Here is a 27,961-nt window from a genome sequence, read left to right on the forward strand (position 1 = left end):
TGAGATTCCTCTTCCAGCTTTAATGGCTCCATCAAGAGAAACATTATTAAAAGAGATTTTGTGTATACAAAAGAGGGGGGAGGGGAAAGGCAGTGCCACCCCACAGTTTTCTTCCTCACACCCTTCTCCAAAAGGGATGGTTTTTTTTTTTTTCCTCTTGCTGATGGGTCTTCAGCGGAGAAGATGTCCAGAACCGGCTTCCCACCCTCAGAGTTGCAATGGCAAGATTTTTCTTCTTTCTGGATTTGGTCGTCGTCCTTTTGGGCAGAAATGTGCATGGCAACACAAAACCGTGTGTGGTTTCTCTCCCCAGCACTGTTATTATTATGGGGTGTTATTTCACAAAAACGACGTTGTTGTTGGAATTGCGGGAGGCCAGCCAAGCTAGGAACACATCCCTGTGTGTGTGTGTGAGAGAGAGAAAGAGAAAAAGAGGGGTACATGTCAGAAAACCAAACTCAAACAAGATTAATCTGCAGGTTGTCTTTGAGTTACAATGGTTCAGTTAGTGACTATTCAGTCACGATGGTATTGGAAAAATTTTCAGTTATGACTCTTCCAGCATCCCCAAGGTCATGTGATCAAAATCCACATGCTTGGCCACTGACTCGTATTTATGACCGCTGCTGGGTCCCGAGGGTCATGTGATCCCCATTTGTGACCTTCTGACAGGCAAAGTTAATGGGGAAACCTGATTCACTTAACCAGGTTACCTAACCTATCAACCAGCGTGATACACTTAACAACTGTAGCAAAAAAAGTCATTAAATGGGGTAAGGCTCAATGTTACACCAATGTCTCACTTCCCAACAGAAATTTGGGGCTACAGATAGTCCTAAGTTGAGGACTATCTGTACTGGATTCTGACTTAGGCACCAGCATGGCTAAATCAGGAGAAATTCCTTTCCACTGTGTTTCTGAGAAGAACCGCAGCGGGAGCTCTAAGCCAGGGGTGTCAAACACAAGGCCCGTGGGCCACATCTGGACTGCGAGGTGGTCAGAACCCTCCCGTGGGGCCACCCTGGGAAATTTAAGGGCCAGCCCATGTCGCTTCAGCCTGGTCTACCCAATGCAAAGAGGAAACATGCCAGCAGTCTGGGGAGTGGCATCAAGCTGGCCACTATTGTGGCCCGCCAGCTGCCAGCAAAACTGGACTTGGACGATGAGTTGGTTACGGAAGAACTTGGGCCAGTTCTGGAGCCTGGGGAAGGTTCTGATGGGTGCTTAGCGTCGGACACAGAGGTAGAGCCAGGGCTGTTCGACATTTCCCAGCCGCTACCTTTGGAGGGTGAGATGAGTGGGGAGGAGATGCATGAGAGGTGAGCAATGAAGGACAAGGAGTCAACTCGGGAGGCAAAGCAAACGTGGACGCTGAATGGCCCCTCCCTGGCTGGGGAATAAATAGAAAGAAAGGGAGTGGTGGTCATAGGAGACAACAGTTCTGCATTTCTAGAGATGTTGTTCATTGTGTTTCATCCACAAAGACTGCTTGCCAGAACTTAATTTGCAGCCTTTCGGCTGGGAGGTCACCGCCTTGCAATTATCCTCAAAGAACTGATAAGGTCTGTTGCTGCAGTTAACTCCTTGCAGGATTCTTGCTTGGACTTTTTGGTGGGTGAATGCAATTAATTCACAAGAGTAAATATATTGGGGTTTTTTGTGACAAGGAATCTGTTTCTTGCTTCTGCTAAGGTTCGGTCACAACCACAGTCCCTCAGTTGGCCACACCCAGTGAGTGGCATCAAGCTGGCCACACCCAGCCAGTTGGCCACGCCTCCCCCCCAGCCTCCCCAAGGTCAACCACAGCCCTGATGCAGCCTTCAATAAAATTGAGTTTGACACCCCTGCTCTAAGCAAACCCACCTGCAGTGTTTCACCACACACTCGTTGCTACAGTATTCGTTGTCCCAGTCACTGTTGACCACTGGAGGGTTGTCGCAGCCCACACGGATGCAGCGAGGGCGGAGTGACATGGCCACAGGCGATTCGGACACTAGCTCCACATGCATTTGCGTTGGAGACTCGACCTGCAAGAGGAAGAGGAGGGAAAGTTTCTGAGATTTAGCCAACAAGCCAGCTAGAGCGGGGGACAGAAAACACAGGCTTTTCAGTCCTGCAAATTGAAGGAGGAAGAAAAGAGGCCGAGATCTCCTTTTCCCCAGTCCAGTCCAATTAAATTGGCCTTTTTAATTGACAGAGTGACAGAGTTGGAAGGGACCTTGGAGGTCTTCTAGTCCAACTCCTGCTTAGGCAAGGAAACCATACACAACTTCAAATGGCTGTCCAATCTCTTCTTAAAAAACCTCCAGTGCTGGACTGCTCACAGCTTCTGGAGGCAAGTTGTTCCACTGATTTAATTGTTATTATTAATTTCTCTGTTAGATTTTTATCCCACCTTCATTACTTTGTAAAATAAGTCAAAGCAGTGAACATACATTATACTCCTCTCTCCTTCTATTTTCCCCGCAACAATCACAATGCTGAGAGGTGGGTTGAGCTGAGAGAAAATAACTGGCCAAAAGTCATTTCCCATTCCACCCTCTTTGACAAGAGAAGGTTTATGCCAATAAAGTTCCCTTGTTAAAGAACCACCTCAGGGTTCAAGACACATCCAGGGAGCTAGAGGTTAAAACAACAAAGAACACTTGCAGGAACTGGGCATATGATTAAAAGAAGGATCAGGGGAGACATGATAGCAGTGTTCTGAATCTCAGGGGCTGCCACAAAGAAGAGGGAGTCAACCTGTTTTCCAAAGCACCTGAGGACAGGACAAAAAGCAATGGATGGAAAGTAATGAGGGAGAGAAGCAACTTAGAACTAGGGACAAATTTCCTGACAGTTAGAACAATTAACCAATGGAACAACTTGCCTCCAGAAGTTGTGAATGCTCCAACACTGGAAGTTTTTAAGAAGAGATTGGATAACCATTTGTCTGAAATGCTGTAGGGTTCCCTGCCTAAGTTGGACTAGAAGACCTCCAAGGTCCCTTCCAACTCTGTTATTTTATATTCTATATGGTACCAGTGAGTAAAAATCCTGAATCAGTGTTCAGCTGAAATCTCATAGAAAACTGTAAGTATTTCTTCCAGTCTAGGTATACCAAATCAAATAGCCTGATTAAATAGGCATCTAGTACTCGAGTGTTGGATTTGAAATATTATGATGAAGGTTCTGGCATGGATGTATGTGATTTGTGGTTTTACTGGTCCTCCACAAGGTTTTATTTGTTCTTTTGGTCCAATGGTATTCTTTGTCTCTAGCTAGTCGAGTTTCTACGATAGCATAGTTTTTAAGAAGAGGCAAGACAGCCATTTATCTGAAATGGTGTAGTTTCCTCCCTGAGCATGGGGTTGGACTGTAAGACCTCCAAGGCCCCTTCCAACTTTTGTTGTTCTATTATTCTTCTATTCACTCCAATGCTCTTTTTTTCCCCCTCCTCCCACATGGCTCCTTACCTCCGGCACAACATCAATGGGCTCCGGAGATGTTTGGAGCTCAGTACTGGTCCTCTCAGGGCTGCTGTCTTCTGTCCGCAGAGCAATGGGCTGGATCTGAAGGGCCGGCGGAGGCAGGATTTTGATCTGCAGGGGGGGCGGGGGCTGTTGGAGGTTGAGGCGCACTTTCTGCTGCATAGGAGGTTGCTGCATGGCTTGAAGAGGAGGGGGTTGCTGGAGAATGGTGACTGGTTGGGTGGAGGGCTGCTGAGGCATCTGCTGAAGAGGGGGAGGCTGCAGCCGTGGCAGGTGCATGGAGGAGGCGGCCGCAGCAGCCGCGGCTAAAACTGAACGTGTGACAATCTGGGTGGTTCCTGTCCCGGCTTGCAGCTGCCCCAGCTGGATCCCCCGGGAGGTCACCATCGTGGCGGGGATCACCGTCACCACACCTCCTTGCGACGTGACCGCCAGCGAGGATGGCAGCATCTGTTTGGGAATGATGATCTTGGTGATGCTGGTTTGGCCAGCCGACTGGGGGCCAGTGCTGGAGGTCACCACCACGGTAGGCTGGGCGGGAACAATAGCAGGAGGTGGTGGGGGAGGCGGACTCTCCAAGGCTGGAGGGTTGGGTGGCACCGGAGCCGGAGGAGAAGCCGATTCCACAACAGGGGCAGGCTGCTCTGAAGGAGAGGCAATTGGGTCCACCTCCACTGTCTCGACCGTGGTCTAGAGAAGACAAAATCGGGGACACAGTTCAAGAACAGGCCAAATGTGTGTAGGTATGCTTCCCTGTCCTGATGTTCTGACCCAGCTCCCCAAACAAGACCACCTGGTGCTTTCCTCCTAAGATCTCAGGAAATGTGGCAGGCAGGCTAAGTTTAAGGAAGCAAAGTGTGAACTGTCCCTGACATAACTGGCCATTGGAAACCACACAATGTCCTTGAGTTTACCAAAGTGCACAAAAGACAAAGTTCTAACTGCTGGTGGAGGGGAATGAAAAAAACATATATAGTTTGATTTTTTTCAAATCCTGTTTTTGTTACCTTAAAACTTAACTCAACATAGAACATATATGATACTCTTCTCCTTTTCTTGTCCCAACAACAGCCCTGTGAGGTAGGTTGGGCTGAGAGAGGACTGGTCCATACTCATCTGGCTGGCTTTCATGGTTATGGTCAGGGGTGTCAAACTCATGTCGTCACATGACTTATCACGACTTTCCCATTTGCTAAACTGAGCATGGGCGTGGCCAGCATGTGACGCATCTGGCCCACGGGCTGCAAGTTTGACAGCCCTGATTAAGATGGAATTAGAACTCAGTTTCCTGATGTGATTGACCCAAAGCCACCCGGCTGACCTTCCTGGGTAAGATGGGATTAGAACTACAGTCTCCTGATGATTGGTCCAAAAATCACCCAAGCTGGCTTTCAGACTTATGACAAGATTAAAAACTCTAGTCCGATGCTTAACCACTAGACTTAACTGGCTCTCAATAGTTTTGTTTACATGAAACAGGACAGTATGAGGCTCTAATGAGAGCACTCACTCCAACTCCTATCTGTAGCAATCTAGCATTTTTAACTTTGCACTAAAAGGAACATGGCGGCCCGAGTGGTTAGAATGCTGTCAGGAAATTAGCGATCCCGCGTTTGAGACCCGAGAGCTGCTGTGGGATAGGGTCGAGCTCCTGTCATTTGCTTCAGCTCCTTGACAGGGACATGAAAGGAGTCCCCAGTTGGGTGTTGCCAGGGCAACGGTGATGTCGCTGGCTAATCCTTTCAACCTGGAATCAGTGCTTCTGGTTTTTTCGATTCGAGTGCAAAAAGGCTTTGCATTTGTTTAGCCAGCAAAGTTTGTGTAACAGTGAGAGGGTTGGCTTCTTATTCTCTGGTTTGTGACATCTACCCGAGTGGGTGGTTTGTACTTTAAATTCTCAAGTATTAGGCAAAACTGGGAAGCCTCCTGAAGCTATTTAAGTTATGCCAAACTATTTAGCTATTTTTCTTTTGCAACTGGAAAAATGTCAAAGAGGGAAGAACATTAGAGCAGGGGGACAAGCAGCCAACCCTTTTGATACTCCCTCTCATGTTTGCAACAGCAATCCTCAGCAGTCTGTACTCCAGTGTAGCAGTGAAGGTGCTGGCCTAGAAACCAGGAGACAGTGAATTCTAGTCCTCTTTTAGGGATTAAAATTGGCTGGGTGGCCTTGGACCAATCACTAGGAGATTGAGAGTTCTAGTCCTGCCTTAGGCATGAAAGCCAGTTAGGTGACCTTGGGCCAGTTCCTCTCTCTCAGTCCCACACACTCACAGGGTGGTTGTTGTTAAGAAAAAAAGGAAGGAGGAATAAAATGTATATTCGCTGCCTTGAATTACTTATAAAAGCAACAAAGATAAAATCCAATAAAATAAATAAGTTCTCTTTCAAGCCGACTTATAAAAGGACAGGCGTTGTCTGCATCTTTCTTGGATCTGTGGTTCATCATGAATTTCCTACACACACACACACACACACAGAAAAAAGATCATTTAATGATTGAAAGCTTCTCTGTACTGTTTCCAGTTATAAAAGCCTCCAGCTTCTGCTTCTTAACTAACTAAAAGCATCAGGTAAATTCTTTCCTTCTGAAATACAAGAGCAGAGGTTTCAAACTCAAGGCCCAGGGACAAGATCCGGCCTGCGGGGTACTTAGATCTGGTCCATGGGGCCAACCTGGGAACAGCGAAGGCGGTGCCGTGGTGCCTCTGCCAGTGAAAACAGAGCTCGGGAGGGCCACGGGAGGCCATCACAGCCGGAAATGGAACTCGAGAGCCTGCTTTCATTGAGTGTTCGGTCCATCACACGAGTGACGTCGCCCACCCTTGGCCATGCCCACTCCACCCCCCACCCCCGAGGTCAAACACAATCCTGATGCAGCCCTCAATGAAATGGAGTTTGACACCCCTGTACTACAGAGACACCATTTATCAGCAAAGGCAGTTCAGTGAAAATGAAATCTCAGGTCCAATGAGGTTTCTTCTCTTCCTTTCTTCTCTGGAAGGCAAATAGAATAAGAGAAAGGTCTCAATGGAGCAAGGATGGGGAAAAAGGAGGAGGTCATGTCCCCTTACTTGGCACTCTTGGTTGTCCCGATAGGCAGCTAGCGCTTTTAAATATTCCTTCTTGGCGGCTTCTGTTTTCCGCTTGTACACCTACAAAAGGAGAGATGGTAATTAAAAAGCAGACTGGGTCTTCAACTCAGGTGTTCACTTACCAGCCCTTACAACAGTATTTCTCAACCTCAGCAGTTTGTAAGATTGGGTGGACTTCAACTCCCAGAATTCCCTAGTCAGCCTATGATGGAGTTGAAGTCTACATGTCTTAAAAGTTGCCAGTCTGTGACTCGCCAGCTCAAAAAGAGCTGAGGAAAAAAATCCTCTATTTTAATATCCAATTCTGCTCTAAGAATTACATGGAACTCAGATTTAGGAGTTTAGGAGGAAGTGGTTATTTCACATGTACACATCTTTATAAGAAATCCCATAATGCAGTGTTTTCCAACCTTTGCCATTTTAGGATCTGTGGACTTCAATTCCCAGAATTCTCCACTGCTAGCCAGAGTATTGTGGGAGCTGAAGTCCACACGTCTTTGGTTTGGCTACGATTGGGAAACATTGCTCTAACTTCCAAGCTTCTGCTCCTTAAAGGACCAGCTAGCCTTCCTCAATGTGATTCTTGCCAATTATCAACTTCATTGATCAACTGAATTGATTTTTCTGGCTCAAATTTTGTGCAAAGTTTGAATGCAGAAGGACCATTTTTTTGAGGGCTCTGGACGGATTCTCTGGGGTGCTGTCCTTGGTGCTGAAGTTTGGTGATGGGTATGCATCCCACCCCTATAACCGCTCTGCGCAACAAACCCTTTGGGACGTACTTGCTTCTGTTCCTCTCCCAAGCTGTCCCACATCGAGGCAACAATCTTAGAGACCTCGCCGAAGGTGGCTTTGGGGTTCTGCCCTTTAATGGCCGCCTGTGTGTCCCGAAAGAAGAGGGCGTAGGCAGAGACGGGCTTCTGAGGCTCGTTGGGGTCCTTCTTTTTCTTCTGCTTCTTGGGCGCTTTCTGCTTCTTCCCGATGTCCAGCACAACCGTGGGTGCTACCACCGGCAGGGGTGCCACTGAAACAGGTGGGGCTGGTTTGGTGACAGAAACCTGCTATGGGGCAAAGATGAACAAGGTCAGCGATGCAGTCCAAGGCTGCATAAACAGAGGGATAGAATGAAGATCATGAGAAGTGTTGATACTGCTTTATAATGCCTTGGTAAGGCCACCTTTGGAATACTGTATCCAGTTTTGGTCACCATATTATTAAAAAAATGTTGAAACTCCAGAAAGAGTGCAGAGAAAACCCACAATGATTTGGGGAATGGAGCCTAAAAGATATAAAGAACGGTTTCTGGAACTAAATATGTCTAGTCTGATGAAAAGAAGGACTAGGGGTGACATGATAGCAGTGTTCCAATATCTCAGGAGCTACCACAAAGAAGGAGTCAAGCTATTCTCCAAAGCAGCTGAGGATAGAACAAGAAGCAATGAGTGGAAACTAATCAAGGAGAGAAGCAACTTAGAACTAGGGACAAATTTCCTGACAGTGAGAACAATTAATCAGTGGAACAAGTTGCTTCCAGAGTTGTAAATGCTCCAACACTGGAAGTTTTTACAAAGAGACTGGATAACCATTTATCTGAAATCGTATATGGTTCCCTGCCTCAGCAAGGGTTGGATTAGAAGACCTCCAAGGTCCCTTCCAACTCTGTTATTCTGTATTCAGAAAGAGATGGAGCCTATAACTGTGGATAGGTGGAATAGATTTTATTTTGGATCTTGTTTGCAACAGCCTCTATTCCAGTATCCCTATCCTTGACAACTTTGGGCTTCAACTCCTAGAATTCCCCAGCCAGCAAATGCTGGGAGTTGAAGTCCACATGTCTTAAAGTTTCCAAGGTTGAGAAACCGTGTTCTATTCAAACTCTTTCTGAGGTCCTTCTTACTTATGTGAACTGAAGAAGCTTCTTGGCTGAGAAGTGAAATGTTTTCAAATACTAAAATAAACAAAAATCGAGAAAGTCCAATTGCTTTTTGGAAAAAGCACCTCTGGGACAACCATGACCAGGATGATTAAAAATATCTATAGATAACAGCTGGGCTGTTTCAAAAGTTACACAAGGCTGGGCATCACCTGTGCTAGAATTTGCAATGATCTTACCTCGTTGGGTAATGAAATATCTGCAAGAAAACAGCCAAAGAGCATTGAGGACACCCCTCAAATTCTCCACATCTCAAAACCAGCTGCCCAAAACTCACCCGCCTGATTTCTTCTGGCTCTTCCTCCTGCAGTGAATTGGAGGGTGAAGGGGTGGGTGTAAGCCGCTCCTCGGGGGACTGGGCCGCAGGAGGCAAGATGGAACTTCCACCCAGGCTGAGCCCCAGTTGAGAGCTCAGCTCTGATTGGTCGATGGTGGTCAGCTGCCCATGCCCCATGAGGCCAGTGCTGATGTCGGTCATAGGCACATCAATGGTGACAGGCGGACTGGCACTGTACTGGGTCCCCATGGGGTGATCCAAGTCCTAGAAAAAGGGTGAAGTCAATTTAGAGCACAGATGTAGGGAAGGGCACCTTCTGCTATGAAGCTAGGTGCCACATTAGCTTCCTGGCCAGAGGTTGCTCAGCTGTTCACACCTCTGCTCTGCAGACTCAACTTGATTGGAGGTTCCAAAGGTGCTTTTTTCAAGAGGCAACTGGACTTTCTGAGGTCCAGTTGCCTCTTGAAAAAAGCATCTTTTGGACAACCATGACCTGGATGACTGAGAATCTCCACAAACATTGATTGGGGTTTCCCATACATATACACATACATACACCAGCAGGAGTCCCCTATGATGCGTTTATAGATAGTCCTTGAGGTATGACCACAACTGAGCCCTGTTGCTAAGTGAGACATTTGTTAAGTGAGTTTTGCCCCGTTTTACGACTTTTCTGGCTACATTTGTTAAGCAAATTGCTGCAGTTGTTAAATTAGTAACCCGGTTGTTAAGTGAATCTGGGTTGCCCCTTGGCTTTGCTTGTCAGGTCATAAAAGGGGATGACATGACCCTGGGACACTGCCACCATCATGAATATGAACCAGCCGTGAAGCATCCGAAAGTAAATCACGTCACCATGGGGGTGCTGCAATGGTCATTTACTGTGAAAAACAGCCATTTCACTGTTGTAAGTTGAGGACTACCTGTATTCTGTTTGTGCCCTGACTTTCTAAACAGGCACTAACAAAACCAAACTAAAAGTAAAGTTAAAAATATTAAAATGAACAGCATACATTCGGAAATCCTGGAATGATTCAAAGCTTGGTGAAAGAAATTTGGCTGTGCCATTTCCTGTATCACAATGAAATAACTTTTCTCCTCACTAGCATGCTGGACAGATAAGCCACTGATGGTCAGGAGATGGGGAGTGGGATGGAATATTAGATCTTCCCATTCCATCTTGACAGGTTTGAAAGACAGGCAGGGAATGAGCAAGTTCCCCTACTCTAAGGAGGTCCATCTAATACAGGGGTCCCCAACTCCGCATGCCACGACCCATTACCAAGTGTCCTCTGCCCACAAACTCACAAAGCTGTGTCTGAGCCACATCTACCATCTCATCGGATTGCCGAGAAGGATCATATCAGATTGGGGGGGTGGGGAGGTGTCCATTTTATACTAAAGTTCTGGAGGGAATTTGTTCAATCAGTTGGTTCCTTCCCAGGACCTTAGCTCGGGTTTTCAACTGAGCAGGAAAGGTGCGGCCAACCAGATTAACACCATGGTGAAGCAATATTTGAGGTGCTACACCAAATAGTAAATAGCACCAGGCTGAGGCCAGGAGTGGGCTTCAAAAATTTTAGCAACAGGTTCTCTGCCTGGTTGCTGGTTAGGTGTGGCCATGGTGGGCGTGGCCTAGTCAGCCCCCTGCACTGTTTTTGCCTTCTATGGGCTCCAGAGGTTTTCTTTGAGCCTCCGGGAGGCAAAAACAGCCTTCCCAAGCTCTGGAAGCTCTCTGGAAGCCAGAAATGGACCCATTTCCAGCATTCCTGAACTTCCAGGAGGCCCGTTTTTCACCCTCCCCAAGCCTCTACTTGCGCCCTGCACTTACCTGCATCCAAAACGGGCCGCGTAGGGATTCCTGGGAAGGGAAGGGCGAGGTGGGCAGGGCCAGCCAGGAGTGGGATTTGCGGGTTCTCCGAACTGCGCAGAATCTTAGCTAGGGGCTCTCCCGAACCCCTGAGAACCCCAAACAGCCCACCCCTCGCTGTGGCTTGTTCAAACTTGGGCTGCGGGAGAAATCGGCATGCACGTGCATGCAGCCTCCTTTGTGCAAGCGGAGGGTCTTCACACGAGGGCAAAGGCCACCTTTTAATCACTGGTTTTATGTTTCATTAAACTTACGACGCTGCTGAAAGACAGTGTCAACCAGCATTCAGTTTAGCTTTCCTAAATGAATAAACTGCGATCAAATCAGCAACAGAAAACTACATTCCCCTTCCACTTGTTCGACCTCTCCAAACTAGTTCTTATGATGTTTAGCTTACCATGGCTAGCCCACCACTCAGCAGCCCGCCCCCTTGCTCCATAAGACCATGGCTAATGCCCACAGGTATGTCAAGGGCCTGAACCCCATATTGGGCTGAGAATGTGGCATCGGGGGCAGTCACGGGGTCACCCAGGTCCTCAAAGTGCCCAACCACATCAGAAACAGCCAAGGAGGGGTCGGCGTCCAGGGCGATGGGTGGAATCTCGAACTCTTCGTCCCCTAGACTTGGCGTGTGGAAAGTCTGTGTGAGGGGGGAAATAAAAGAGAGAGAAGGAGGAAAATTTAATTCAAGTCGGGTTAGGTTGCACACTTAATTCAGACATGGCTACTGTGACGAGTAAGTATCCCCCAGAAACTTGACAAAAAAGGAGTTTTCAACTGTGAGCTGATTAATTCTAAATAAATATTTTTTAAAAAAAAAAAGTCAAGCTGCGTTCACATTTTTAAAATTACTATCATTATTATAGATCTCAGGGGGGAAATCGATTAGCAAAGCTGTACTTACTAGAAATTGAACAGACAACACACCGTAAAAGCATCTTTTAGGATCCAGAGGTTTATTAGAATTTGGAGCATAGCAAACATGAGGAGCTTATACAATAATCACATTACAATGAGGACCAATGGACAAGTAGTCAAAAGTGGCTCCAACCCACTGTCCAACGTTACATTATATGCCCTAATCCCACAAACATGAGGCTTTTGGAATTCTGCGTTGTCATACCGTACTTCTCTGAAAGTATGACCTACCCAGAAAACAAGCCCTAGCCCAATTTTCACACCTACACCTAATATAAGCTCTACCTCCAAAAAATAAGCCCTAGTTAAGCCCTGATTGTCTGGTTGTATGAGGTGGGGCAGGTATAAAAACCAAGCTAGGGTGAGGGTGGGAGGATGGAGCTGCCTCATACACCCGCTTAAGTTAGGACTGTCCCAGCCAGATCTCCCATCCCCGATACCTGTTGTGCCGCTGCCTGACTTCTTCTGCAGCTGCTTGCAGCGGCTCATGGCCAGACACCATGTGATGCATCGTGCTGGTGCCACCGCTCTCAGGCCGCCGCATGGCTTGTTGTGCTGGTGCTGCTGTTTGTGTGCACAACACGCCACGCAGCCTCCTGCCATGAGCGGTGGCAATGGTGCAATGAGCCTTGCGTCTGGCCACAAGGGGCTGCAGATGTCGGGCAATGATGCGATAGGTGTTGGGGTGTGGGAGGTATGCTTGAAGTAAGCAGTGGTCTTAAGTTAAGCAGATAAGACATCACCCAAAAATAAGACCTGGTGCTTATTTTGGGGTCCAAAAGAAAATAAGACCAAGTCTTATTTTCGGGGAAACACGGTAGCAACTGGGGCAGTTTCTCCTCCTTTCTATCTCAATATTTCAACGTTATTCTAGCATGTACTGCTGACATTTAGTTCCTCATTTCCAACATCCCCAATTCCCTAAATCCTTCAAAACAAGGAACTAAAGATATGGGTAAAGGTGATCCACATATTGAGACATACATTCAGACAGATTAATATTAAATCTATTTCAGGCCTTACAAATACATATATAAGCCTTTATCAAACAGCACCAAGTCCTACTTTATTTTTCTCATATAGATAGTCCTCAATATACAACAATTGGGATTGGAATTTCGTTTATGAAGCAATGCATTTAAAAGAGAATTACACACAAGTTTATGAGCTATTTTGCTGCAGCCGTTAAGCAAATCAGGCCATCGTTAAACAAATATGACTTCTCCCCCTACTCTCTCATTGTCAAAAGCACCCTGGGAAGGTCACAAATGGAGATCACGTGACACTACAACGGTTGTAAATATGTGCCTGTTGTCCAGCAGCCCAATTTTGTTCATGTGACCAAGAGGAACCTGTGACAGCCGCAGGTCATTTTTTCAGTGCTGTAACTTAAACAAACGTTCATAAATCAAGGATTATTATTTACATTTTTATTCTGCTAGCCCAGAAAGTTGGACTCGCCCGGTGTGCAATGCCCCATGAAAACACACTGAAGTAGAGATTACAAAAGACTTTATGCAGGAGGAGGACATGGGGATCACACCTACTAAGCCTGTGTAAAGGTCCCACCTTAAACCAGTCCCAAAGGTGCTTTTTCAAGAGGCAACTGGACTTTTGTTTTTTTCTTTGAAGACGTTTCATTTCTCATCCAAGGAGCTTCTTCAGCTCTGACTGGATGGTGGGGAATGGAAGGATTTATACTCCTTGCAGACAGCTGGACATTTGCATCCTTTTAGAGGGTCACTGAAGCACTTGGAGGTTTATCTGTGTCCTCAGGATCATCTGAGTACTGCTCCTGGTTTCCGTAGCCTGCAATTTTTTTTCCACTCGGAAATCGATTCCTACTCCTACACCATTCCAAGGGTGTTCATCCCAAATTAAATATCTAAAAGTCTGTTATATAAATCCTTCTATTCTCTGACTATCCTGTCAGAGTTGAAGAAGCGTCTTGGATGAGAAGTGAAACCTCTTCAAAGAAAAAACAAAGAAGTCCAGTTAATTTCTGAAAAAGCACTTCTGGGACAACCATGACCTGGATGACCGAGAATCTCTATAGACCTTAAACCAGTGTTTGTCAACCTGAGGAACTTTTGGACCTGTGGACTTCAACTCCCAGAATTCAGTTCAGTTTGGTTAAGTGTGGACTCTAACTCCCAGAATTCTTCAGGGAATTTTGGGAGTTGAAGTCCACAGGTTCGAAATTTCCTCAGGTTGACAAACACTGCCTTAATCAATACATTTTTATAAGTTTACTTGTTCATGAGCCCCATAAGCCATCCCCCTAGGACCAGCCAAAAGACCAATCCACCTTCATTCCCTATATTCAACAAATATGTATATATGTTACCATCAATGTGTGAAACTCGGCAATTTATAGAACCTGCAGAAGGCCAAAAAAGAGACATCCAAATATGAAAAGCTGAATATTTCACATGTTTCCTAGGGATTCAACATAATGCCAAAAAGGCAAACCAGCATAGTATAAAATATTCAGTTTAAAATGACATTCTAGCCTTCTTTGTTGCAATAAGTAGGTCAATACTGGCTTGTTTCTTTTCTTTTTTTTCTCCCAGTAAGAAAGTCCTGTACTTTATTTTGCATTGTTTTATGTTCATCTATTTCTTTTCCATAAAGGAATAGTTTTAGATTTATGAGCTGTGGTGACTCAGTGGTTGAATGCAGTACTGCAGGCTACTTCTGCTGATTGCCCGCTGCCTACAAATTGGCAGTTAAGAGTCTCACCAGGCTCAAGGTTGACTCAGCCTTCCATCCTTCTGAGGTGGGTAAAATGAGGACCCAAATTGTTGGGGGCAATAGGCTGACTCTGTAAACTGCTTAGAGAGGGCTGTAAAGCACTGTGAAGTGGTAAAGTCTAAGTGCTATTGCTAATTATGGTTAAGGTTAATTTCAGGACACTCTTTTCATACTTGGTCTGAATAGTTCTTATCATTTTGAATAATGCTTAAGTATTTTATATATATACAATGTCTAGGGAAATTATACAGCATATTAAAATAAGGCAAGCATTTAACAGAATAACAGAATTGGAAGGGAGCTTGGAGGTCTTCTAATTCAACCCTCAAGCAGGAAACCCTATACCATTTCAGACAGAACTTGGTTTTTGTTGTTTTGAATGATCACGCAGAATATAAATAAATAAATGGATCCATGTTTTTCTTCTCTTGTGTAGCATAGCATAGCATAGTGAGTTGGGAGGGACCTTGGAGGTCATCTAGGCCAACCATTTCAGACAAATGGCAGTTCGGGCTCTTCTTCAAAGCTTTCAGTGACGGGGCACCCACAATTTCTGGAGGCAAGTCATTCCACTGGCTAATTGTCCTCACTGTCAGGAAATTTTTCCTTAGTTCTATCTAGGTTTCTTCTCTCCTTGATTAATTTCCATCCATTGCTTCTTGTCCTGCCCTCAGGTGCTTTTGGAGAAGAGCCTGACTCCCTCTTCTTTAAGGCAGCCCCTCAGATATTGGAACCCTACAATCTTGTCACTCCTAGTCCTTCTTTTCATTAAACTAGACATACATAATTCCAGCAATCATTCTTTGTATGTTTTAGTCTTTAGTCTAAAAACATTCGATAGATTTTCTAGGCATTCTATACAGTGCTAGCTTTTCACACATTGCCAGTTACGCATATATTTTAGCATAATCGTCATTTGCAAAATTTCCAGCATTTGATACCCCTGGATTCCTTATTTCTATATAATTAAGTTATCTCATGACTATATTTCGGGTTTAATCAGAGCAAACATTCCTGAAGGTTTTACTAACCAAGCAGTTTCATTATCCCTTATGTTCTAGAAACAGATTGTGAAATGTTTGCGAAGCTAAAGTAAGAATTTCTTAATAGATGCTAAATTTTTAGGGGAAGGGGTCTTTTGACCTTTCCTTCAATTGGAAGAAACAATTTTACCCTTCATATTAAGACCCAGAGAAGGGTTCCCAAAGCTAAGGACTGGATGTTATTGTAAAAAACCAAATCAATATAATTTATTTGGTTTCTTTACAATAGCCCCCAAATCTATTATATAATGTCTGCCTGTAATTTGCTACTAAGAAGACAGTTTATAAAGTCAAAATCAACAAGCCAATACAAACATTTCATCAGGTCACATTATTTTCCAAGGTTTTGGGGTGAGTTTGGTTTACTTTGTATTTTTATCAAAGATGGTTTAAACTTTTCTAGCTCTATTTATAACCCAACATCTGCAAAAATCTCCCGGCAGGCTCATTTCCTTTTTAAGTCAGTGTGGTGAACAAAGAAAAGGAAACCAAACTGAATTAAATCTACTTTGCTCAGGCTTCAATAACTTTACATGGACGAAATAATGAATTAAATTCACCAGGAAAAATTTTTTTAAAAAGCCCTGGGAGAATATCATATAAGCAAATTTACCAGGCTTGAGTTCAAGTTAAATGGTCTTCTTAAAATTCCGGTGAGCTGGTTGCAGAAAGTGGAAGAAATATAACATAGGGCTGAGATGAGAAGATGAACTTGAGTGCAGCAATAAGTAAAATGACTTCTTATTTAGGGGGCAGGGAAAGTTCTATTTCCTCTTATGACTCCAGGATGCTGTCCAGCATTTCGTAAAACCCCGCTTCTTTATTGGTGCTTACATATGCTCATCTTGGCTTCCCTCTTCTTCAGATTAGTTCCTGTTTGTGGTCATGATGCCTTCATTTCAGGATTGGCTCAGTCTTGAAGAGCAACTGACAGGCTTCTTATGCAAATCGGACATACTCATACAAGGAATCGGTCTGCCCGTTGGACCTGCGTGGCAATTGTATGACAGGCCAAGACAATGGGCCCTCCTACATCTCTAGGTGCTTCCTTGCATTTGCATCTTTTGCGGATTGTTCTCGATTTACAATAGTTCATTTAGCAACTGTTTGAAGTTACAATGACGGTGGAAACAAGTGACTTGTGATTGCCTTTCATGACCATTGTAGCATTCCCCGTGGTCGCAGGGATCTAAATTCAGATGCTTGACAAGTGACTCATATTTATTACCGTTGTGGTGTCATGATTCCCTTTTGCGAGCAAAGTCAATGGGGAAGCCAGATTCACTTAACCACGAGGTTATTTAATTTAACTGCAGTGATTCACTTAACAACAGTGGCAAGAAAAGTAATAAAACAGGGCAAAACTCACTTAACAACAGAAATCTGGGGCTCAATTGTGGTTGTAAGTCAAGGACTACTTGCCATCTTTAGCCATTTACCTAGAACTGGTATTCTATGTTTTCACCAACCTCTATTCTCTTTACTTATTAGCCATGTGTCATATTAGCAAGACTTAACGAAACAAGTAAAATGCCAATATTTCAGCAAATGTCATACAAACTCCATCAACATGTATATAAAAACTCCCCAGGTGTCCAACATTCTTTGGAAGAATTCAACATTCTTCCAAAATATTTCTCTTGACTCCCCTACAGACTACTGATAAAAAGTTTTTCTATTCTTATCCATCTGCCCTGAGTCGTTCAATAGTGAGACGGGTGACACATAAATATAATTTATATTTATATTTACATTTACATTTACATATATATATACATATATACATATACATATACATACATACATACATACATACATACATACATATATATATATATATATATATATATATATAATGTATTGTCCCAAAGGTGCTTTTCCAGGAGGCAACTGGACTCCACTTCCTTTTTTCTTTTGAAAGCATTTCGCTTCTCACCCAAGAAGCTTCTTCATCTCTGACAGGATAGTGGGGAATGGTAAGATTTATATTCCTTGCACACAGCTGGTCATTTGTATCCTTTTTAGAGGGTTGTTGAAGCCTGTGGAGGTTTATCTGTGTCCTCGGGGTCACCTGAGTAGTTAACTAATGGTTCTTATAGTCTGCCACTTTCCCTTTGGAAATCCATTCCTATTCCCACATCATTCAAAGGGTGTTCATCCCAAATTGTAGAGCTAGAAGTCTGTAGAGAGTCTCAGTCATCCAGGTCCAGAATACAGATAAGCCTCCAAGTGCTTCAATGATTCTCTAAAAAGGATGCAAATGACCAGCTGTCTGCATGGAATTTAAAACCTTCCATTCTCCACTATCCAGTTAGATCTAAAGAAGCTTCTTGGATGAGAAGCAAAACATCTTCAAAAGAAAAACAAGGATGTCCAGTTGCTTCTTGAAATAGCAGCTCTGGGACAACCATGACCTAAATGACTGAGACTTTCTACAGATTATGATGTATTATTGTTGTCCTGTAGGAGGCCTGAGACGTTTGACAGAGAGAGGTCCTGTTCACCGTGCAACTTGACTGAATTGCTGGTCAAAGTGTAGCTGGGAGCTGAATTGCTCATGGTCCTTTACTAGGTGGTCTAGAACTTCCGTTGTAAGGCAAGGTAATGAAGTGAGATTTTGCAACTTCTTTTTTTGGCCATGGTGGTAAGTGAACCATTGCAGCTGTTAAGTGAATTGCCTGGTCGTTAAGTAAATGCAGCATCTCCCCCCAAATTGATGTTGCTTGTCGGAAGTCAGCTGGGAACATCTCAAATTATGATCAGGGGACCCCGGGAAGCTATTTTATAAATTACATGTGGGTTACCAAGTGCCCAAATTCTGATCATCTGATCTGGGGGGGATCCCAAAGCAGCTTTTTTCAAAAGGCAACTGGACCTTGTGTTTTGTTTTTCCTTGAAGACGTTTCGCTTCTCACATCAGGGCTGTGGTTGATCTTGGGGGGGCTGGGGGGACATGGCCCACTGGTAGGTTTAGCCAGCTTGCCACCACTTACTGAGCGTGGCCAACCCAGCTTAACACCACTCACCAAACTTCTGGCATGTTTTCTTTTTGTATTGGGTAGACCAGGCTGAAACTACACTGATGTTTCCTCTTTGCATTGGGTAGACCGGGCCAAAGCAACATAAGCTGGCTCCTTACATTTTCCAGGACAGCCCTGCAAGTCAGATCAAATCACATTGTGGGCCGGATCCTGCCCATAGGCCTTATGTTTGACACTCCTGCCTTAAAGCAGTAGAGATTTGGCTGTGCGGATGCTACAACACTTATTAGTGCGAGGGCCAATTGTAAGTTCCTCTTTCCTCCCCCTCCCCCCAACCCCCAGTGTTACATGGAACGATTGCAAGTCGGAGATTATAGATAGTCCTCCACTTATGACCTCAAAAACAACATTTTTCTTGGAAGAAACATGGCACTGAAGGCAAGGAGTTGAGGAAGACTAGATGGGATGATCTTCTAATGTGCATTTTAACACCATTCTTGGAAATTGGTCATTTCCAAGCCAAGTTGCAGGACATGCATTAACCAATCCTGAAATAATATAATCACTTAAGAGAGAACCAATCTGACAAGAGGAGGAGACTAAAAGCTGGAGAACCAAGGAACTAATGAACCAAAACTACAGCAGCAGCAGCAGCAGCATCCTGGGTGGACCCTGAATAAATAAAGGAACTGTGCTTTGAGCAAGGGCAGAGAGGGAATCCATCACATGAACTGCAGTGGCGCAGTTGTTAGAGTGCAGTTCTGCAGGATACTTCTGCTGACTGCCAGCTGTCTGCACTTTGGCAGTTCAAATCTCACCAGGCTCAAAGTTGACTCAACCTTCCATCCTTCTTAGGTCAGTAAAATGAGGACCCAGATTGTTGGCGGGGGGCACCATAGGCTGATTCTGTACACCACTTAGAGAAAGCTGTAAAAGCACTGGTTAGAGTGGAGTACTACAGGCTTCTTCTGCTGACTGACTGCATTTTGGCAGTTCAAATCTCACCAGGCTTAAGCTTAATTCAGCCTCCATCCTTCCAAGGTTGGTAACATGAGGACCCAAATTGTTGGGCGGGCAAGATGCAGACTCTGTAAACTGCTTAGAGAATCTGTAAAAGCACTAAGAAGCAATATATAAGTCTAAGTGCTATTGCTATCCACAGCACAGCCATTACTTCCCATTTGCTCCTTCATCTCGCCAGGGTCTTTTGGCTTGGAATTTATTTGTGGTTTTTTGGAAGTTTTTAATTCTATGGAAATGTCACCCAGGCTCCTCTGTTGTGAGTTTATGTTTTATTGAGTCAATGAAGAAAAAAAACACCCTCCTTCCCCTTGTATCAGGAAAGTGTGGTTTCTAGATTTAGACCTAGCACGTGCGTCGAAAAGGTAAGTTTTCTGTGGGTTTGAAAGAAAATATATGCAGATGAGATTATGAAGGGCATGGTAAAAGAATGTGAGAAGCATTTGACTTCATAAGCTGGGTTGAAACAGCAACCAGATTCAGAGTCTTTGGGGCTGTATGTGGATTAATAAAATGACCGTTCAGATTTTTTCTGGAAGAAGAGATCAAGTAGAAGGGTCTTCTCCAAGCCAAGTTACATCCCTAAGCATCCAACCACATGTAAGCCTATCAGCTTTACTACTAGTAGTACTTTATTGTTATTGGATCTTTTACAACGAAATTAAATGCTATCATACATAACTATAAAAAAATAAAACAAAAACACACATCCTTCATGTTCTATGCAATTGAATTGAAAACCCCTGATATTGCATTATAGTACTGTATAGTAGAATTCAACATAGTTACTGCCCTGGGATAGCAGCTGTTTTTCAGCCTTATTTGTCCTTGTCCTGTACCGTCTGCCAGATGGTAATAATTCAAAAAAAAGGTGCCCAGGATGAGATGGATCTTTAAGAATGTTTTGAACTTCCTTAAGGCAGTGGGAGCTATAAAGCTCTTCCAAAGAGGGGAGAGGGCAACCAATGATCCTCTGGGCAATGTTAACCCTCTGGAGTGCTTTCCTATCTGCCACTGTGCAATTGGCAAACCATACAGAGGTAAAGTAAGTTAAAATGCTCTCTATGGTACAGGGGTAGAAGGTCGCCAGCAGTTTCTCATTCAGTTGTTGTTTTCTGAGAAGCCTCAGGTAGTATAATCTCTGCTGGGCTCTTCTGACAAGCTCTGCAATATGAGTGCCCCAGGTCAGGTCCTCTTTTATGATAACACTCAGAATCTTAAAACTGGCCACTTGCTCCACATCTCCACTGATAACCAATAACTGATAATAACTCACAATAACTGATAACGGTTGAAAGTTGTCCAGTTGAAAGTGCTTGGCTTTGAAGTTTAAAATCAGATAACTTAAATCAGCAGCCTTCGGCATGCAAATCGTTTTGCAGCACCCTAAATTACAAATAGTCCCTTTGACTCTAAGTCCAATCATGCAGCAGAGCCGCCCCGCTGTCCCTCCCACAGTCTGTGCAAGCAAAACCCCAGACCAGTTGCCATCTCACCTCAGCCCCTGACAGGAAAGGGTGGGTCGTCCCTGTGATAGCCAGGTAATTCTCATTTCCCCCGGGGAACTTAGGAGAGAAAGGAAAACATCATCAATCAGTTTCTCTTCCCTTTTATCTTAAACCAGCCACACAACAAAAGCAGCTGGGATAAAGCCACAATATTTGCATAGCTAGAAGTTTATGAAACCTATTGCAGTTTTAGAGCTGTTCTCCCAACCCAACCCCCACCACCCCAAGAATGAATTCACTGCTTTTTTTCTCCAAGGGGCGAGTCAGACGATCATGCAGGGTTTTTGTGGCGCTTTACGAAAGTGTAAATTGGTACACGGAGCCAGGGGTTCCACAAACTTGAATTCCTTGCAGAGGAATTCTGGGAGTTGAAGTCCCTCCAAATTTTAACATTGCCAAATTTGAAGAACCTTGCATTAAGAGGCAACAACTGGACATTAGGTTGAGCCACACTATGGTTTACTTGACTTTGGCAAAACGTGTGAACCAGCTGTCTTGGTCTAGAAGTGTGGTTTAGCATAACAGGTGAGTCTACCCAACTCTGACCTATTCAACAAACCTTGTTTAATACTGCAATGACAGTGGGATGTAGAACACAGTCAGGGACTGGCATAGGAGCATTGACAACTACTTCTTTTAACGACCCCATAATTCCTTGCAGGGTGGAATCTGGGCAACTGAATGGACCTGAGTGTTTACTGGCTGGATGCCCCTCCTGTTGCCAATGTAGAGTTTTGTTCAGCAGATATATTCTCACTGTGCCCAGAGAGGGAAGTATCTGCCTAGGATTGAACTCACAGCCTCCTGACTGGGAGGCGAGAGCTCCACCTCTAGGCCACCGCACCACTCAAGAGCACTGACAACTGAATGTGAAAAAAATAGACTGAAGGTTGAATCATGGCAACTGGACCCAAATTGGTACAGCTGTTATGATTCAATCTTCAGACAACCTTCAGACATCTCTGACTGGATGATTGAGAATCTTCATCAGAAATGATACTCCTTTGATAAGTTGCTGTCTTTGAATCGTTCAGAAAGTGTGAGTCATGAAGAGTTAATATGGATTCTCTACTCATACAAAGGCTGTCCAAGGTCTTTCTCTTATCACAAGCCTCAGTGGAATGTGACAGTGTTGAAAAGCTTGGCTCGCCAGGAAGGATTTTATAACTCATGGACATTTTGTGGAGATAGAGCAGGGTCCCCAACCACGGTCCCGGACCAGTACCGGGTCCGGGAACAATTACCAGGCCGCCGGTTTGCTGGGCGCCGCCATCTTGTTTTGATGAAAAAGTGCTTCCGGTGAGCTTTTCCGGGTAGAAAGTAGCGTTTGGGTACACAGAAAGAATCCTCGCCACTTTTAGTTTCATCGAGGGAGGGGCGGCTCTCAAACAAAACTAAGGCGCGAGATTCTTTCAGCACGCATGGCAAGAGCGAGCCGAGCGACACCATCCCAGCCGGCTCCAAGCCCATCGACACAAGGTACAAAGGAGGAGTTGAAGGTGGCGGGGAGAAGCGGGGAGACAGCTGGCTGGCTGGTTGCTCAGCTCGCCTTGCCATGCATGCTGATGCCAGTACCAGGCCACGGATGATTTTGATGCCGGTACCGGGCCGCGGATGATTTTGTGATGCCGGTACCGGGCCGCGGCACAAAAAAGGTTGGGGGCCACTGAGATAGAGGACAGGTAGTCCCAAAGGTGCTTTTTCAGGAGGCAACTAGACTTTCTTGTTGTTGTTTTTAAGACATTTTGCTTTTTATCCAAGAAGCTTCTTCAGGTCTGACATGATGGTGGGGAAGGGAAAGATTTATATTCCTCGCAGACAGCTGGTCATTTGCATCCTTTTAGAGGCTCACTGAAGCCCTTGGAGGTTTACCTGTGTCCTCGGAGTCATCCAAGTCATGCTCCTGGACCCTGTAGTCTACAATTTTCAGAGGAATTTCTTGGATGAGAAGCAAGAGGTCTTCAAAAGAAAAAAAAACCCAAGGAAGTCCAGTTGCCTCCTGAAAAAAACACCTTTGGGGACAACCATGACCTGGATGGCTGAGAATCTCTACAGATTTTTAGAGGACAAGTATATTATATTTATAGTATTTGCTTACTTCCGCAGGAAACATCAATTAAGCCAAATTCCAGGAATCCAAAGCATGGGATCACCAGCCAAAGGGGGGAAAAACAAACAGCTGCTGAGCTGAATGAGTGCATACGAAGCTTGCAATCACATTTTTGCTGCTAACTTCTGCAACCTGAGCAGCTTATCAAAATCTAGTAGCACAGATGGGTGGGAGTGGGGCTGTTACTGATTCAGAAAAACCAACAACAGGATGAAACCTCCTCTTTGAACAGCCCCTGCTGCATAATCTCAGCAGGTTGCCAGTCTTCCAAAACCTGCTGAGTCTGCTTGCTTCAAAGACACGAAGCTGAACACAGAAGCCCTTCAATATGCAGTTAGGAAGTTTCAGAACTGCTGCAGAAGAAAAGGGAAAAGAGGAAAGGAAAGGGAAGGAAAAGGAAAACAGAAAAGGAAAAGAAAAAAGAAAAGAAAAAGGCAGAACAAGAAGTAACCACAATCGGCAGAAGCTGGCAAAGGTTTTACTGTGAACCATCTTGCCACCAACGATGTTCAGAAGCCTTTTGAGGCTTTGAATGTTTTTGTGTATGGAGTTCCTTGCATGTCAGAGGTAGCACTCAGTTTCAAGCAATTAAATAAATGACAATTTATCTTATCTGGGAGATGCAATTCACATTTATGATGCCAGTCAGAAATATTCTACAGCATTTTACAGCTCCCGAGTCACATGCAGCTCTTGTCTGGCTCACATAGATTGATTTTACTTTGATGGTGACTGGTTTTAGGATTTTTTTTTTCCAGTTTATGTGCGGGCATGCTTGTGTACATTCATAGACTTCTTAGTTCAACAACAGGACCAGTTTCTCATGTGATTCCTTGGAAAATTAATTGCCCACCTCTGTTTTTTTGCCATGGGTCATACAACTTCTAGATGTATGAACGTCAACTAGAATTATTAGAATAACAGAGTTGGAAAGAACCTTGGAAGTCTTCTAGACCAACCCCATTCAGGCAGGAAACCCTATACCATTTCAGACAAATGGCTGTCCAATCACTTTTTTAAAACTTCCAGCGTTGGAGCATTTACAACTTTTGGAAGCAAGTTGTTCTACTGGTTAATTGTTCTGAAAGGAAATTCATCCTTAATTCTAGGTTGCTTCTCTCCTTGATTGGTTTTCACCCATTACTTCTTGTCCTGCCTTCAGGTGCTTTGGAGAATAGCTTGACTCCCTCTTCTTTGTGGCAGCCCCTGAGATTTTAGAACTATCATGTCACCTCTAGTCCTTCTTTTCACAAAACTAGACATACCCAGTTCCAGCCATCGTTTGTTAACTAAAAAGTTCATACATCTTCAAGTTCCCAAGCTGAGAAACAAGTGTTCCACAATAACATGAACTGTGCTTCATGCAGTAAGATATTCTATTTCAGCACAGCTTCACTGAAGATCATATATGTGGAAGGGTTCAAGGTACAATGGAGCTCATAACTCCTCCCTCTTTGCAAAAGGTGACACGCAGAAATTCAAGACCAGGGCTCTGGGACAAATATATAACAAAAGGCTACCATATGTTACAGAATAATAAACAATGAAGCACTCCATTGTGTGTATGTAGAAGAACTTCTGGGGATTAATATAAACCACAGGGATTTTCCATATACAGAGCTGAGTGCTGTCCATCTTAACCTAGGGAGTAAAAAGATCCCTGAACAAAATCCATCCAGTTTCTCTCATCTGACAGGAAAGTTTAAATATCCAACGTTCTATCTGAACACCCAATAATCCTGGAAGCATTATTGCAGCAGGAATAGAAAGCTGGATTGTGGTTTTATAAAAATGCAGAAAAGAATTGAACAAAGGATTGGAGACATCTTCAGATGGAAAGTGAGCTCCTTCTTAACCATTGTCAGAAAATTCCACAGGAGTTTTAGCCTAATTCCATTGTAGCCCTAAAAAGTTTATGAATAGCCCTAGCAGGGGAAAAAATGGCTACAACTGAAAACCACTGAATTTTAATCACACCAAGGCTTTATTTTCCATGTTAATTAATAACAGTGGATTGAAATTTCACATACTCAGTCCGTAATGATTATCCCCCCATAATACTGTATTAGGATGGATACGCTTCCACTGCATAGGATTAAGCTATGCTTGGTTCCTGAACATATTCTTATTCTGAGAATCATTATATCCTGTATTTTTCATGCTGATTTCCATCACATTTTTCAGGATAAGCTATTTTTTTTCCCTCTCATTATCTTTTGAAACTTTCTGGCCGTGCCTCTGATCCAATATAGTTTTTTTTCCTCTATTCTCTTTCCCTCAAGTACCCATATCTCATCCCTCCCCAAGAGTTTTCTACCCCCAATGTAGGTCAAGAAGGCAAAAGGAGGCTATTAGCCTCCCAGAACTAATACAGGTAGTCCTCGACTTACAACAGTTCATTTAGTGGCCATCCGGATTTACAATGGCCCTGAAAAAAGTGAACTACAGCCATTTTTCATACTTAATAACCTTTTGTAGCATCCCCATGGTCATGGGGTTGAAATTCAGATGCTCAGCAACTGGCTTATATTTATCATGGTTGCAGTGTCATGTGATCACTTTTTGCGACCTTCTGACAAGCAAAGTCAAAGTGGAAGCCAGATTTACTTAACAACCGGGTTACCAATTTAATAACTTCAGTGGTTCACTTAACAAATGTGGCAAGAGAGGACAAAATTCACTGAGCAAGTCTTTGGGCTCAATGGTGGCTGTAAGTAGAGGATTACCTGTACTACCTTCCCATTATTTTAGCCTTCAAAATGGGAAATATCCAGAGCAAGGAAGTGAAAGCTGTAAGAGAGACAAATAACTGTGTGCAGCAAGGCACTTCACTATAGCTGTGGGAATCTGCTGTCGTCCATGCCCACCCAATAACAGAGTTGGAAGGGACCTTGAAGGTCTTCTAGTCCAACCCCCTACTCAGGCAGGAAGCCCTATACCAAGGGTCTTCAAACTTGGCAAGTTTAAGACTTGTGGATTCAACTGTCACATTTCCTGAGCTAACATGACTGGAGGAGGAATTCTGTGAGTTGTCCACAAGTCTTAAAGCTGTCAAGTTTGAAGATCCCTGATCTATACCATTTCAGACAAATGTTCTAGTTTGTCTGACACAGCGAATATATTAGAAGACTTCAGAAGACAACAGTTCACTGTGTTAGGTAGGTAGGTGGATAGATTAGACAAAGATACATGATAGATGCTTGATTAGATACATAGATTATATAGACAAGCAGAGACAGACAAGACAGATGATAGATAACATAGAGGATAGGTTCTTGATTAGATAATATAGATAATATAGATGCTTGATTAGATGGATGATATATGCTTGAATATATACATACATACATGCATGCATGCATACATACACCGTAGATCAGGCTTGTCCAACCCGCGGCCCACGGGCCGCATGCGGCCCAGGTCACCTCGTAATGCGGCCCAGTGTCCACCCCAACCTTCGTGCCAGAGCCAGCGAGGAGGAGGAGAGGCAGGCGCAAGGCGGGGCGAGGCGAGCGCCAGGCCAAGCAGCAACAGAAAAGGTGGGCGCTGTCAGAGCGCCACCTCCTGCTGTTGCCGCCGCCGGCGCTTCTGCCCCCGCTGCCAAATAAATTTAATATGTTAACTATGTTTTCTATGGTTTTTTTGGATGATCAGGTATCATTACTGTTATTTTATTTTATGTGCGGCCCAAACCAAATTTTCATCTTCTAATGTGGCCCAGGGAAGGTGAAAGGTTGGACACCCCTGCCGTAGATCAAGGGTGTCAAACTCACGACAACACGTCGTTATGTGACGTATTGCAACTTTTTTCCCCTTTGCTAAACCAGGGGTGGGAGTGGCCAGAGCATGACGCATCCGGCCCGTGGGCCTTGAGTTCGACACCGCCTGCCATAGATGGATGGATGGATGGCTAGATAGGCAATAGATATTAGATAGATAGATGGTAGATTAGTTATAATAGACAGACAGACAAGTGGGTTACGATAGGTAGGCAGGTAGATGATAGATGGTTGATAGGTAGGCAGGTTACAATAGAAAGGAAGGGAGAGAGAGAAAATCTCTTGTCACGGTGAACTCTCTCTCTCTCTCTCTCTCTCTCTATATATATATATGTATATGTATACGTATACATACATACATACACACAGGGCCTCCATGGACACGTGTTCGCGCTATCAAGGGAACCCAAACAGCGGAAAGAGAGCAAAACCCCTTTCTCCCCCGCTCCCCAACGGCCACCACCAATCGATTCGTTTCGAGAACCCTACCTGCCCACCGGATAGGGTCAGGGGGGCGGACTGAGGACCACCACTGGAGTTGCAAAGCCCGCATCCCCGGAGTGGGAGAGGAAACATCGGAAAGGGCTGGAAAGAGCGCGCGGAGCCTTCCACATCGCGCCCCTCTGCTTCCATTTACGCCAGCCCCTCCTCATCCCAAGATCCCCACCACCACGCCCGGCCCTCCTCCTCCTTGGCAGCCACAGCCTCCCAGCCCGCGCGGCAGACAGGCGGTTCGACTCGTCCCCTCACCTCCATGGCCGCCGCTTCGGAGCCGCGAAGAAGAGGGTGGGGAGACCCCACCAGACTCTCCCCCTCCCCTTGCTTTCTTCCTCTAGGCTCAGACCGGAACCGGAATGGATGCCGCCCACCCTGGCGACGGCTGGGAACGCATCACTTCCGCCCCACGTTGCCTTTCTTTCTGCTCCCCACCCCGCCTTCCTGTCCTCTATGGTCAGGGAAACCGTTGGGTCGAGAAGAAGCCGGGTTGGGAAAGCGGGAGGTACGATGTGGGAGAAAGGTTTCCTCCCTCCCCACAGGTTTTTAATTCCCCTCAGGCGCCATTAAGGCGGCGAACGGGAAGAGGTCCCGATGCCTCGAAGGGCAATGAAAAGGCGGGGGGACACGTTACAACGGCCGCCTCCGCCGCCTTCGGAAGCTGCCGGATGTGACGTCAAAGCCAACGGTTACATGGGAATTGGAGCC

The 27,961-nt window shown here is 44.8% G+C and overlaps 1 protein-coding gene across 5 annotated transcripts; it reads right to left on the reverse strand.

Annotated features, from left to right (window-relative positions):
- Positions 1-27,931, reverse strand: TOX4 (TOX high mobility group box family member 4). Of its 5 annotated transcripts, none has more exons than XM_026720529.2 (9): positions 27,509-27,931; positions 20,858-20,926; positions 11,043-11,285; positions 8,776-9,039; positions 7,348-7,623; positions 6,545-6,625; positions 3,456-4,160; positions 1,864-2,027; positions 1-398 (listed from the first exon to the last, which is right to left on the reverse strand). In XM_026720529.2, the coding sequence occupies exons 1-9, from the start codon at positions 27,512-27,514 to the stop codon at positions 335-337; spliced, it is 1,872 nt and encodes a 623-aa protein (XP_026576314.2). In that variant the 5' UTR covers positions 27,515-27,931; the 3' UTR covers positions 1-334. The 5 variants fall into 5 exon arrangements, with proteins under 5 accessions (XP_026576314.2, XP_026576313.2, XP_087774193.1 ...); XM_026720528.2 differs by having other exon boundaries at positions 7,348-7,626; XM_087918067.1 differs by lacking the exon at positions 7,348-7,623.
- Between the last annotated feature and the right edge of the window lie 30 nt (positions 27,932-27,961).

The sequence above is a fragment of the Pseudonaja textilis genome, chromosome Z (genome assembly GCF_049901715.1).
Source record: "Pseudonaja textilis isolate UNSWEBS1 chromosome Z, rPseTex1.2, whole genome shotgun sequence".
In the NCBI taxonomy this organism is placed as follows: domain Eukaryota; kingdom Metazoa; phylum Chordata; class Lepidosauria; order Squamata; family Elapidae; genus Pseudonaja; species Pseudonaja textilis.